We start from the raw sequence: 14,081 nt of genomic DNA, 5'->3' as shown, positions 1-14,081 counted from the left end.
TTGCAAGCATGTAACATGCAGATTAATGGAAATACCAGAAAGTGAAGAGAGAAAATAATACTTGAAAACTTATGACTGAAAATTTCCCCAAATGTATGTCTAGACACCAAACCACAGATCCTGGAGTTCAGATAACGCCAAGCAGAATAAATGCACAACAAAAGGTCTGTCACTTCAAATGACAGAAAGTCAAAATTAGAGAAAAACCCTGAAGGAAATCAGAGGAAAAAATAACTTCACCTATAGAAAAACAAAAGTAAAAATTATGTCCAGCTTCTCCTCAGAAACTATGACATGACAGTGGATTGAAACATTAAAAAATTTTAAACATTTAAAATCTTGAGAGGGAGGGAAAAAAATCAGCTTAGAATTATGTACCCTGCAATATTTTGATACTCAATTGTGAATGTGTCTGGTGGTGAAAGTCTGATGCTGTAGAGAACAATATTGCACAGGAACCTGGAATGTTAAGTCCATGTTCAGTTCAGTTCAGTTCAGTGAGTCAAGGTTAATTGGATGTGGTCAAGCAGGAAATGGCAAGAGTGAAGACCAACATCTTAGGAATCTGTGAACTAAAATGGATGAGAATGAGCAAATTTAATTCAGATGACCATTATATCCACAACTGTGGGCAAGAATCCCTTAGAAGAAATGGAATAGCCCTCATAGTCAAAAAAAGAATCTGAAATGCAGTACTTGGGTGCAGTCTCGAAAGTGACAGAATGATCTCGATTTTATTTCTAAGGCAAACCATTTGAAATCACAGTAATCCAAGTCTACACCCCAACCACTGATGCCAAAGAAGCTAAAGTTGAACTTGTATGAAGAGCTACAAGACCTTCTAGAACTAACACCAAAAAAAGATGTCCTTTCCATTATAGGGGATTGGAATGCAAAAGTAGGAAGTAAAGAGATACCTGAAGTAATACGCAAGTTTGGCTTTGGAGAACAATAAAGCAGGGCAAAGGCCAAGAGTTTTGTCAAAACTCTTAGCGTGTTTTGTCAGTACAGGCTGGTCATAGCAAACACCCTTTTCCAACGATACAGGAGCACATGCACATCACCAGATGGTCAATACTGAAATCAGATTGATTTTATTCTTTGCAGCCAAAGATGGAGAAGCTCTATACAGTCAGCAAAAACAGGACCTGGAGTTGACTGTGGCTCAGATCATGAACTCCTTATTGCAAAATTCAGGTTTAAATTCAAGAAAGGAGGGATAACCACTAGGCCATTCAGGTATGACCTAAATCAAATCCCTTATGATTACACAGTGAAGGTGAATAGATTTAAGGGATTAGATATGGTAGACAGAGTGCCTGAAGAACTATGAATGGAGGTTTCTAACATTGTATAGGAGACAGTGAACAAAACCATCCCAAAGAGAAAAAAAATGCAAGAGGTCTTACAAATAGCTAAGAGAAGTGAAAGGCAAAGGATAAAGGGAAAGATATACCCAACTGAATGCAGAGTTCCAAAGATCAGCCAGGAGAGAGAAAGACTTCTTAAGTGAACAGTGCAAAGAAATAGAGGAAAACAATAAAATGAGAAAGACTAGAAATCGCTTCAAGAAAATTAAAGATACCATGCAAGGATGGACACGGTAAAGAAGACCTAACAGAAGCATAAGAGATTAAGAAGAGGTGGCAGGAATACACAGAAGAACTGTATAAAAATGGTATTAATGACCTGGATAACTGTCATTATCAGTGTGTGACATTATCAGTGTGACGGTGTGGTTGCTCACCTAGAGCCAGACATCCTGAAGTGTGAAGCCAAGTGGGCCTTAGGAAGTATTACTACAAGCAAAACTAACAGAAGTGATGGAATTCCAGCTGAGCTATTTCAAATCCTAAAAGATGCTGCTGTTAAAGTGTTGCACTCAATATGTCAGCAAATTTGGAAAACTCATCAGTGGCCACAGGACTGGTAAAGGTCAGTTTTCATTCCATTCCCAAAGAAGGGCAGTGCCAAAGAATGGTCAGACTACTGTACTGCTACGCTTATTTCACATGCTAGCAAGGTTATGCTGAAAATCCTTCAAACTAGGCTTCAGTAGTATGTGAACCAAGAACTTTCAGATGTGCAAGCTGGGTTTAGAAAAGGCAGAGAAACCAGAGATCAAATTGCCAACATTCATTGGATCATGGATAAAGTAAGGGAATTCCAGAAAAACATCTGCTTCATTGACTATACTAAAGCCTTTGACTGTATGAAAGTCACTCAGTCGTGTCCAGCTCTTTGTGACTCCATGGACTATAGAGTCCATGGAATTCTCCAGGCCAGAATACTGGAGTGGGTAGCCATTCTCTTCTCCAGGGGATCTTCCCAACCCAGGGATGGAACTCAGGTCTCCTGCAATGCAGGCAGGTTCTTTACAAGCTGGGCCACAGGGAAGCCAATTTGACTGTGTGGATCGCGACAAACTGGAAAACTCATAAAGAGGTGGGAATACCAGACCACCTTACCTGTCTCCTGAGAAACTCTATGCGGGTCAAGAAGCAACTCTTAGAACCAGACATGGAACAACAGACGGGTTCAAAATTGGGAAAGGAGTACAACAAGGCTGTATTTTGTCACCTTTCTAACTTTACTTACATGTAGAGTACATCATGCAAAATGCCAGACTGGATGAATCACAAGCTGGAATCAAGATTGCCAGAAGAAATATCTATAGCCTCAGATATACAGATGATACCATTGCTAAAGAACCTCTTGATTGAGGGTAAAAGAGGAGGGTGAAAAAGCTGGCCTAAAACTCAGCATTCAAAAAACTAAGATCACGGCATCTGGTGCCATCACTTCATAGCACATAGATGAGGAAAAAGTGGAAACAGTAACAGATTTCATTTTCTTGGGCTCCAAAATCACTGGGAATGGTGAGTGCAGCCATGAAATTGAAAGACGCTTGCTTCTTGGAAGAAAAGCTATAACAAACCTAGACAGCCTATTAAAAAGAGATATCACTTAGTTGGTAATATAGTCAAAGCTGTGGTTTTTACAGTACTCATGTACAGATGTGAGAGTTGGACCATAAAGAATGCTGAGTACCGAAGAATTGATGCTTTCAAACTATGGTGCTGGCGAAGACTCTTGAGAATCCCTTGGACAGCAAGGAGATCAAACCAGTCAGTCTTAAAGGAAATCAGTCCTGAATATTCATTGGAAAAGACTGATGCTGAAGCTGAAGCTCCAATACTTTGGCCACTGATGCAACGAGCTGACTCATTGGAAAAGACTCTGATGCTGGGAACAACTGAGGGCAAGAGATACGGTGGCAACAAAGGATGAGATGGTTGGAGGGTATCACTGACTCTGTGGACATGAGTTTGAGCAAACTCAGGGAGATAGTGAAGGACAGGGAATCCTGGCGTGCCAAAGTTCATGGGATCGCAAACAGTTGGACTCGGCTTAGCAGCTGAACAACAAGGACTGAATAGGTGGAGCATAGAGGATTTTTAGAGCAATGAAACACCCTGTGTTTTCACAGTGTCAGTCCCATGAGGTGTATACCACTAAATGAACCCTGATGTAACCTCGGTGGACCTTGATTATGATGTATCCATATAGGTTCATGATTATAACAAACTACCATTGTTGTACAGGGTGTTAGAGTGTGAGAGGTGGGATGGGAGGTGAGGGGCTATGTGGGAAATCTCTGTACCTTTTCTCTAAATTTTGCTGTAAACCCAAAATTCTTTTAAAAATGAAGTCTTTAGAAAGTTACTTTACAAAAAAGTTTGAGGATCACTGGATGATTTAAAAACAAGTTTCTTTCTCATAGAACTTCTCAGAACCTTTGTTATGCATGTGATTCTCCAAGAAGGGAACAATACATGCAGTTTCTCAAACTGAAGCTGTCTGAGGAAAACTGAGAATTTGAGAAATACTCTTTCATTAAGTGGAAATCAGAACTTCTAAAATACTTGGAAAAACAAAAGATTTAAACATCCTCCAAAAAATTGGTTATTCTCAAGAAAAAATGTTCATGTGTAAGAAAACCTTTTGACAGGTTTGATAACACTCTGGGATGAGGAAATGATGATGTTACTTTTTTGTCTGGAGATTTTAAAAAATGTAGATTTATCTCTCTTTCTGGAATGTTTTCTTTTTAATAAATAACAGAAGGAGTTCCTTCTGTCCCCTGATTTTTAGTAGTAAATTTTAATTACAAGTTTTATTTTTTTCTATGTTAGGTACAATATTTAGATCATGGATTCACTGAGAAGATTCCACAGTGTCATCTTTATCCTATTTTACTGTATCCTGATACACCGCAATTTTGTATTCCTTGTCAGCTCTATAACACCATACCTGTGAGTAAACAGTGATTTGTAGGGTGGTTAATTTTAAGTACTGCCTTTTTATTAATAATAATTTTTAGAAATTGGAATGTTAAATGAAATCCCTTTCAGTAAATAATAAAATATTTAGAAATAAGCTTACTAAGACACCTAAAGGGTGTTTATGAAGAAAACTACAGGATTATACTAAAGGGTATAAAAACATTGAATAAATTTAAGAGATACAATTTCTTCATAGATGAGAATCTTATTTGAAATTATTGGTTTTTAGTTATTGTTTCAAGAAATTGGAAGCTAGAGCAGAGAAAGGAATAGCATATTATCTCTTGCTCCATAACAAATTAAGCTTAAAATTTAGTGATCTGAATCAACAATAAGCTTTTTAAAAAATTCATACAGTTTCTGTGGTTCAGGCATTGGGAGCAGCTTAGCTGAGTGGTTTTAGCTTAGCATCACTGGTGACACAGCAGCAAAGATGTGCACCAAAAATGCAGATCCAGAGAACTGACAGATAAGGATCTGCTTCCAGATGTTCACTCACAGGGCACTGGAACTAAGCTGGGACTTCTCATGGGCTTTTGGCAGAAAGCCCCTGTTCTGCCTATGTGAACCTCAACATAAAAGGTAACAGTCACTTCCCTGCTGGCTCAGAAGTAAAGAATCTGCCTGCAATGTGAGAGACCTGGATTCCATCCCTGGAGGGGAATGGTTACCCGCTCCAGTATTCTTGCCTGGAGAATTCCATGGACTGAGGAGCCTGGTGGGCTGCAGTCTGTGGGATCGCAAAGAGTTGGACACAACTGAGCAACTAACACTTTCACTCTCATTGTAGTCATTATACAAACATTGCATTGACATGTTGGTCTTTTTTTTTAAGTTTTATGATTTTTTTTTTTAGGGCTTCCCTGTAGTTCAAACAGTAAAGCATCTTCCTGCAACGCAGGAGACCCAGTTTCAATCCCTGTGTTGGGCAGATCCCCTGGAGAAGGAAATGGCAATCCACTCCAGTATTCTTGCCTGGAGAATCCCATGGACAGAGGAGCCTGGTGGACTACAGTCCGTGGGATCACAAAGAGCTGGACATGACTGAGCAACCAGCACCATCACTAAACATGCTGTTTTTGGGGATGTAGGTTTATATTTTTAAATCATAAAATGCTTTAAGAGAATAATATTTGAGGAGCCTGATACCAATTGTTAGTTTCTTTTTTAATTATTTTAATTGGAGGCTAATTACTTTACAATATTGTAGTGGTTTTTGCCAAACATCGACATGAATCAGCCATGGGTGCCCGTGTTCCCCATCCAGAAACCCCCTCCCACCTCCCTCCCCATCCCATCCCCCAGGGTCATCCCAGTGTACCAGCCCTGAGCACCCTGTCTCATGCATCGAACCTGGACCAGTGATCCACTTCACATATGATAGTATACACATTTCAACACTACCTTTCAAATCATGCCACCCTTGCCTTCTTCCCACAGAGTCCAAAAGACTGTGCTTTATCTGTGTCTCTTCTGCTGTCTTGCATATAGGGTCATCGTTACCATCTTTGTAAATTCATATATATGCGTCAGTATACTGTATTGGTGTTTTTCTTTCTGACTTACTTCACTCTGTGTAATAGGCTCCAGTTTCATCCACCTCATTAGAACTGATTCAAATGCATTCTTTTTAATGGCTGAGTAATATTCCATTGTATGTATGTACCACACCTTTCTTATCCATTTGTCTGCCAGTGGACATCTAGGTTGCTTCCAAATTATTAGTTTCTTAAGATTTTTTTTTTATTATACACCCATGATTCTCTCTACAAACTGCCTGTATATTTTGTCCTCCTCTAGTGTTATCTGTTTATGGCTACTTTTATGTAGCTTCATCTACTTTCTGCTCTTATCTTGTGAAAGAACCTGAGTTTATTAATCTCAAATAGGTTGGGAATGTCTGGCAACCAGATGCAGTAGAACTCCTTCAGGAGCTGCTTTCAAAGAGAGAGGTGGAAATTCACATTATGGTAATTTGTATTTAAAGTATATATCATTGATTTAGTTTATCTGTCATAAAGTGTTACAGGTAACATAATTTGTGAGATTTTTTTAATGAATAACTATGTTCCTGTGGGATTGTAAACTACTCATTAATATAAAAGAAGTTACCACTTTGGTTCTTAGGCTCGTTTTAAATAAAACTAATTTTGAGAAAGTTCCTGAGAACTTCCCAGAAGCAAGAAAGTCAGTAATTTGGAAGATCCCTTATTAACAACTTACTTTGACATGGGAGGAAATGGAGCTGTTTATAATAACACACATGATAGTTTTCAGGATGGTGCTGTGTGTGTAGCACTATGTTAGGTGCAGGTAATTCTCATCGTCAAAGGCCTTGTCTACTTAGTGAAACAGTGAGACACAGGACAAAAACCTGAAGACTACACCACAAAGAACTTGCTGGGAACTGGTGACTGGTAAAAACAGTGAAGTGTAATAGGAATGTAGGAATGGGAAAGTCAGTGAAGTTCTCCTGACCAGGGAAATGCAGTGTTCAGGTAGGCAAAGGGACAGAAATGGACATGTCTTGAGGAGATGTGTTTGCTACAACAGTGGAAGTTTTGTGAGGAACAGTGGTGGGAATAGCGTGTACGAGAAGCAGACATCAGTCAGGAGGCCCGTTGGAGGTTCCTGAGCAGTGAGGTAAAGAGAAGATTAACGGGGATCTTGTTTGAGGATTCCAGTAGGAAGATATAAAACCGTAAGGAAGTATTTCTCTACGAAAGGTGTGATGATAGGCTGACAAAGATCTTAAAAGAGCAACGGACGCAAATAAGATGGTGGAGAAGCCTGTACGGTTGTTCACAGCCTCTGTGGGCTGTCATGGAGGTGTCTCAGAGATGGCACTGTTGAGTTTATGCAGGTGGCTTACTTTGCTTCTTGGCTTAGCCTTGGAGAACAGCATGGAGTGTACCAAAGGCCCTCAATTTCTCAGAAACCATGCTGGTGCTGCCCGCATCCCTGCCACTGTAGCTGACCTCCCCCAGAAGTGCCACTCTGCCTGACAACTGATGGCACTGACCGGGTGCTTCTTACCTGCTGGACACTGTCTTTGGGCTTGCAGGTGCAGCAAGAGTCAGAGTCCAGTCTTCGTTGAGCTTCCATTTTAGTGATGGGAAACAAAATATATACACACACACAAACACACACATATAGGGAGGGGTGGGCAGGGGAGGGATGACATTTTAATACAGTGGTCAGGAAAGACATCCCTAAAAAGATAAAACTTGATTAAAACTTTTAAATGGTGAGAAGAGACGCCGTGCGGATAGCAGAACGGTGCAGAGAGCTCTAGGCCAAAGATGCGTGGAGCCTTCAGGGAGCGGGAGCAGACTGGAAAGGAGCTGGAGTAGAGAGCTCAGAGAGCTGCAGTGGATGTGATCTGACCTCATGTGCTGTTTTCATTGTGAATGGTGGAAACTGGACAGGAGAGAGAGGTATAAGCAGGCGATCTGCTGGGAGGCAGTACACTTAACTCAGCAGAGACCTGAGTTTGGACCAAGCTGGTATCAAGTGAGGGATGGTCAGCTCATCCTCAGATGCATGTTAGGTACCTGATATCTGTAAATGGACCCATGAGTTTTAAAACCATTATAGGACTCCTGGACTTGTTAATTTCTTCTGATTCCTGCTGTTTGGGGATTTTTAACTAAATTTCATTGCTTTACCCCTGAGCATACTTGTTCATTCTTCTTCTACTTACTATAAATTATTAGTATCATCTAGAGACGAAGTATAGGAAAATGCGATGGCACCCCACTCCGGTACTCTTGCCTGGAAAATCCCATGGACGGAGGAGCCTGGTGGGCTGCAGTCCATGGGGTCGTGAAGAGTCAGACATGACTGAGCGACTTCACTTTCACTTTTCACTTCCATGCATTGGAGAAGGAAATGGCAACCCACTCCAGTGTTCTTGCCTGGAGAATCCCGGGGACAGCAGAGCCTGGTGGGCTGCCGTCTATGGGGTCACACAGAGTCGGAAATGACTGAAGTGACTTAGCAGCAGCAGCAGAGATGAGGTATAAAATTTTCTGATAACTACGTTATAGGCATGTAAATGTATTTTATAACAACCAAAGTAGTAGAATTATTGCTTCATTATCTGCCAAAATACCAGGAAGGAAATTTTACAGAATGAGTCACTAGTCAAACAAGTAATACTGTGATTGTCAGAAGTCCAATTCCATTTTTCCTGAATATAAAGTTTTAATCTTCAGACTGTTTTTATAGTAATGATCTCCTTTATTGAACTTAAATAGGAACTACCAGAAAATCCATGGGAGAAATTATCTATTCATCTCTATTTTGATGGAATGTCACTTTCTTACTTTTTGGCACACCATAAATATTGTACTTTTGAACAATCTGAGGAAATATTTAAGGAAGTAAGTAAAGTATGTTTCTGTAAAAATGTATACTATAAAGGAAAATATGGTGAAAATTTGTCATATTTTGTCTCATGCCTCAAGTCTTCCATATAGTCCTACATGTCTGATTTGTTAAGAGAGCCTAGAGGATTTGTAATTCTTTATTGAGAAAGCTTTATAAATGTCCTAAAAAAAACTTTTCAATTGCACTAAAATTCACTTAATATTTCTGTATCTTCAAACCTAATAAGCAGCTCATGTTCTCTGGCATTGTTTGAATGCAGATGTGAATGATAAAATCATAATGAAATTCGCTGCCAGAAATTGACTCCCAAGATAAAATGTTTTTTCCTCATATTTGATATTATAACATTTCCCTCATTTTGCCTACTTGTAGGAACTCAGAGCCAGATTTTAAGCTTAGCTTCAGTAAACAGCCCATTCCAGTTGGCTGGTGCCTCTGTGTTTAATATCTTTAAAAAAAATTAGCCTGTTATAGATATGGTTTCATATTGCAGGCTGCCACAAATATTTTATCGAAATAGGGTACACACCATAAATAATAGCATGAACATTTTATATAGCAAGATATTGTTAGACTTACAATTCACTTATTAGGTTTTCAAATATTCATTTTACCTGTAGTACACAACCAGACAGTGGGTGGTCAGTGCAGTGAAGGAAATTACTTTTTTCTCTCAAATGGAAAACTATTACATAACTTTGTACACATAATCCACACAGCCAGCTATTTCTGTTGAGCAGAGAAGTGTATGGTTTGTGTGCGTGTGTGCCCCTGTGTGTTTGTGTAAGTGTTTCATCTGTTCATCATTTAGTCTTTGCCAGATGTATGTACTCTTCACTGTGGCCATTTAAAATGAAAGGTAAGAGCTCCCACTCTTACAAACTAATTACAGTTGTTAACATGCTTCTGGCATAATTTGAGGATTCTTCTTATTGCAATATTAAATTACTCAAAACACTAAATTTTCCCATAGTTAAGTGAAAATGAATGCCAACAAGAACATGCACACAGTTTTTGTGGGATGAAATATGAAAGTGTCTTAAAACAATATTATATAGGTAAAGTTTTCATTGATAATACTATATTATTTCAGAATCCAACAGATTACAATAAAAAGTATGAGGAAGAGAGATGGGAAATAAGGTTTGAGGTAAGTTTCAGTCTAAATATTTTGAAAATTTGGATACTTCAATACGAAGAATCTCATTCAAAATCAGGAAGTAAGCATTTTCTTCTGTAACAGCTTTATTGAGATAATTTATATACCATAAAATTTAACTTTTTAAAGTGTACAAGTCAGTGGTTTTTTAACCTGTTCACAGAGTTTTGTAATCATTATAGCTATCTAATTCCACAACATTTCATCTCAAAGAGAAGCCCCACACCAGCAGCAATCACTTCCTACCCCCCTCCACCCCCCAGTTTCCTGGAAACTGTCTCTGTGGGTTTGCCTGTCCTGGACGTTTCATAGAAAGTGAATTATATAGTACATAGTCCTTTTTTACTGGCTTCTTTCATTGACCATAATGTTTGCAAGGTTGAATCATGTTGTATGTGTCCTTTTTATTGTTGAATAATATCCCTTTATATGGATATACCACATTTTGTTTATCCATTCATCAGTTGATGGACATTTGGATTGTTTTTACCTTTACAGATAGTAAATAAAGCTACTATGAACATTTGTGTACAAATTTTTAAGTGAATGTTGGTTTTTACTCCTCTTGAGTATAGACCTAGAAGTGGAATTACTAAGTCATGAGAATTACAGAGTCATATGACTATGTTTACCATTTTAAGAAACTGTGAAACTTATCCAAATGACTACAATAATTTACTTTAGTACTAGTATTGTACAAGGGTTCCATTTTCTCCATATCCTCACCAACACTTGTTATCTTGACTTGTTTCCTAGCCATCTTAGGATAGGTATGAAGATACAAGTCCCTTATCAGACATGATTTGCAGATATTTCTCTCATTCTGTGGGTTGTCTTTTCACTTTCTTGATGATATCTGTTGAAGCGCCAAAGTTTTAAATATTGGTGAATCCAGTTTATCCTGAAGTCCAGTTTAAATAAAAACGGATAAAAGGATAAACAAAATAAAAAAATTTTTATTTTGTCACTTGTGCTTTTTGCTGTGCAGAAAGTGTTTTGATAAGTAAAATTTTATGATTTATAAGTAGAATTTAATTCCTATAAGGACTTCGCTGGTGGTCCAGTGACTAAGACTCTGCACTCCCAAATGCAAGGGGCGCTGGGTCAATCCCTGGTCAGGAAACCTAGACCCCCACATGCTGCATCTAGACCCAGCCAGCCAAATAAAAAAACTTACAAAAATAATTTCTATAATTATAAAAATAACATATGCTTGTTGTAAAGTGTTTTGTAACAAATCAGTAAAATTTTAACAGTGGATAGTCACTTTTTGCTGAAATCAGCTGAGTGATTCAAGTATGTTTTGTTTTGCCACCAGTTTGGAATTGTTACATAATAAGTGAGTCTACAAATTTGAATGTGATTATTTTACTATTTATACTGAGTACCATATTCAGGATTTTTATAAGTTAATAAAAGTCACCTATATTTTTTATATATATTTGCTTTTAACAACTGCTGACTGCCGTGATCCTCTTTGGAATCATATAACTTTTAATTATTCTTTATCCTTTTATAGAGCTTAAGGGAGAGCACACTTTTCTGATGATTTTTAACTTAAATCTTCTTTTGGCATTTCATATATTATTTTAGTTTGTATTATAAAATACATACTCTAAAAATGAATGCAGTACTACAGAAATGTGAAAAGGAAAGAAGTTGCCCCCATTCTACACCTCACACACCCCAGTCCCACTGAGCAGTGTCAGTTTGTTAACCATTCTTCTAAAATGTTATGTGTATGTGTAAATATTATAATAATATGTAAAGAAACATTCCTGTGGTGGGGGGGCGGGGGCGGTAGTTAACATCTTTTTTTTTTTAGGCAGGAGACAAAAGCATTCTAAAGATCTTTTGATTGCCTACCACATTTTGGTCCTGCTACAACAAAATTGTTTTGTGATAGTCTCAGCTAGCTTTTGTTAAGAAAGTAAACTGGCATTGTAATGAACTTTAATAATGTAGTGGCTTTCTGTAATAGTCATTCTGAAATTTGAATTTATTTGTGCTGTTTTAGGATTTGCTTTTGCCTGAAACAGAGACTCCTATTTTACCACCATATTTGTCTTCATCTCTACCTCCCCCTGAGGAACTCTATGCTGTTCAAGTAAAGCACGTTGTCTCACCCAGTGAAGTATGTAATTTCAGTAACACTGTTGGTTATGGTCTTAACTTTAGGATGGATTCTTCACATTTCTATCTTCCTGACTTTATTAACAATTGCTGACCTCTAGTTTACCTACCCTATAGTTTCTTCTTCAAACATCTGTTTATACTTAGTAAGGCAACTGTTTCTTAATCACTTTTGGGTTTTCCCAGTAATGTATAGCTCTTTAAATCAAATATTTAGATTTTTAAGTTTGGATTTACTGCCACCGAAGAAATCTCAGACATCTCATTCCCCTGTCCTCTTCCTACATTGAACTTAATTAAGTACGCTTTACCCTGCTCTGTTTTTTCATACTATTTATCACCTTCTAACACACCACCACTTTCTTACTATGTCTGTTTACATCTCCCTACTAGAATGTAATTCCATGAAGATAGGGATTTTTGTGTTTTGGGCACTGGTATGTCCCTGGAATACCTAGAATGCTGCCTGATGCATAGTAGGCACTCAATAAATATTGACTGAGTGAATAAGTACACTAAAGAAAATTCATTTATATATACTTGACTAGCAAGAGAAAAAGAAATGACAGATTAAGTGGCAGAGCAGTCCTTCAGCTGTTCTTACACAGTAAACTATTCCTTCACAAGCAAGGAGAATTTGCTCCATAATTTCATCAGGGAACATAGTAGTGTAACCTATTGTTGGTTTTTATAATGATTTTTAACTAGTTATTATTGTTGCAGAACAAATTACCCCAAATTTAGCAGCTTAAAACAACACACGTGAAAGTCAGGACTCCAGGGTCTCAAGGTTGCAGTCAAGGTGTGGGAACAGGGGTATGCTACTGCAGGATCCAATTCCAGAGCTTGGTGCTGGGCTCCTGCTCTGTGGGCCTCTCCTGGGCCTGCTAACATGCATGTGCGTGCCCCCTGGCGGGCCAGGCACCACCAAGGCAGAGGCCACATCTTTTACAGTCTAAGCTCAGTAGTCACATACCATCATGCTATGGCATTTTTCAGCCACAGAGAACAAGTCTGGTTTGATATGAGGACTTAACTCCATAAGGACCATGAGGCCATTATTGGAGGCTTTCCTGCAGTACTTTTGCCCATATCTTGAATACGGAAAGTTACAGAATTTGAATGTTTTTCCCTTCCCTTCCCCCAACTCAGGTATATATTTGCCTTGATTCTGTCGAAAGTTGTAGTTTGTTTAACCAGCACAGTGACACAGAAGACAGTGGAGTCGGCTGGGAATCTGAGCCAGAGAGCCTCGAGGAGGCACTGCGGAGGTTCAATAAGAGTATGGAGACATTCCCTCCTTTGACAGACTTCAGAACAGGTACCAGTCTTTCAGGAAAGTGGGATTACTAACTTTACTCTAATGAAATCATTGTTTTGTTTCAATGTTGATGAGATTGAGTTGTTTCTAAGGTTAACTGGTATTTTTATTGCCCTCACTTTATACACTTGGCCTCATGTTTTAGGGCACTTTGATTTTCCAAAGCTCAGGCCACCTGTGAACACTTGATTGCATGAAGATGGCTTTTCTGAGCTTGAGGTTTTGCCAGTAGCTCAAAATTTTGAGTTGTTATTTAGACCTAAATGGCACTTAATTTCATTACAAGCCACCTAAATAGAGAATCTTGGTGTGAGGGCAGGGGAATTCATATTCTGTCCTGTCCTGTCAGGATAGACGAAATTGTGCTTTTTCCCTTTCTAATATATATTACCATCCTTTATTAAATACATGGAATTCTTCTACGAGGAAAATGCATTTCGTTACCTGTGTTGACAGTTCCTGAAATACTGAGTGGTGTCTGTACATTTTATCCATGTCATGTATAGAGGTACGTTCATCCTTGTAGTTTGTACTTATCAGAGGATACTTTAGCAAAGGAAAGCTAGAGCCTAATGTCTTTATCTGCTACTTAATAAGATTTTAATCACTTATGACCCATGTTTGGCTGATAAACAACACTTGCCCTTTTCCCTGCCTGGAAAGTTCTGGAATGTATAGCAGGACCTCTGCTCTACTTTCCCCTACCGCAGGTCTTCTTCCCTGGTGCTCT

General features: G+C 38.5%; 1 protein-coding gene across 1 annotated transcript in view; it reads left to right on the top strand.

The window, feature by feature from the left end:
• The window catches only part of RNF17 (ring finger protein 17), a 110,867-nt gene that overhangs the window by 88,604 nt on the left and 8,182 nt on the right, over window positions 1–14,081 (top strand). The window contains exons 28-33 of the mRNA XM_027557653.1: window positions 4,197–4,316; window positions 6,236–6,316; window positions 8,606–8,731; window positions 9,832–9,888; window positions 11,915–12,031; window positions 13,183–13,351. Of these exons, the coding sequence (XP_027413454.1) occupies window positions 4,197–4,316; window positions 6,236–6,316; window positions 8,606–8,731; window positions 9,832–9,888; window positions 11,915–12,031; window positions 13,183–13,351 (670 nt within the window). The remainder of the gene's footprint in view (window positions 1–4,196; window positions 4,317–6,235; window positions 6,317–8,605; window positions 8,732–9,831; window positions 9,889–11,914; window positions 12,032–13,182; window positions 13,352–14,081) is intronic.

Source organism: Bos indicus x Bos taurus, chromosome 12 (genome assembly GCF_003369695.1).
Source record: "Bos indicus x Bos taurus breed Angus x Brahman F1 hybrid chromosome 12, Bos_hybrid_MaternalHap_v2.0, whole genome shotgun sequence".
In the NCBI taxonomy this organism is placed as follows: Eukaryota; Metazoa; Chordata; class Mammalia; order Artiodactyla; family Bovidae; genus Bos; species Bos indicus x Bos taurus.
The sequence above is the reverse complement of the archived record's forward strand: the minus strand, read 5'-3'. Positions and strand labels throughout refer to the sequence as shown.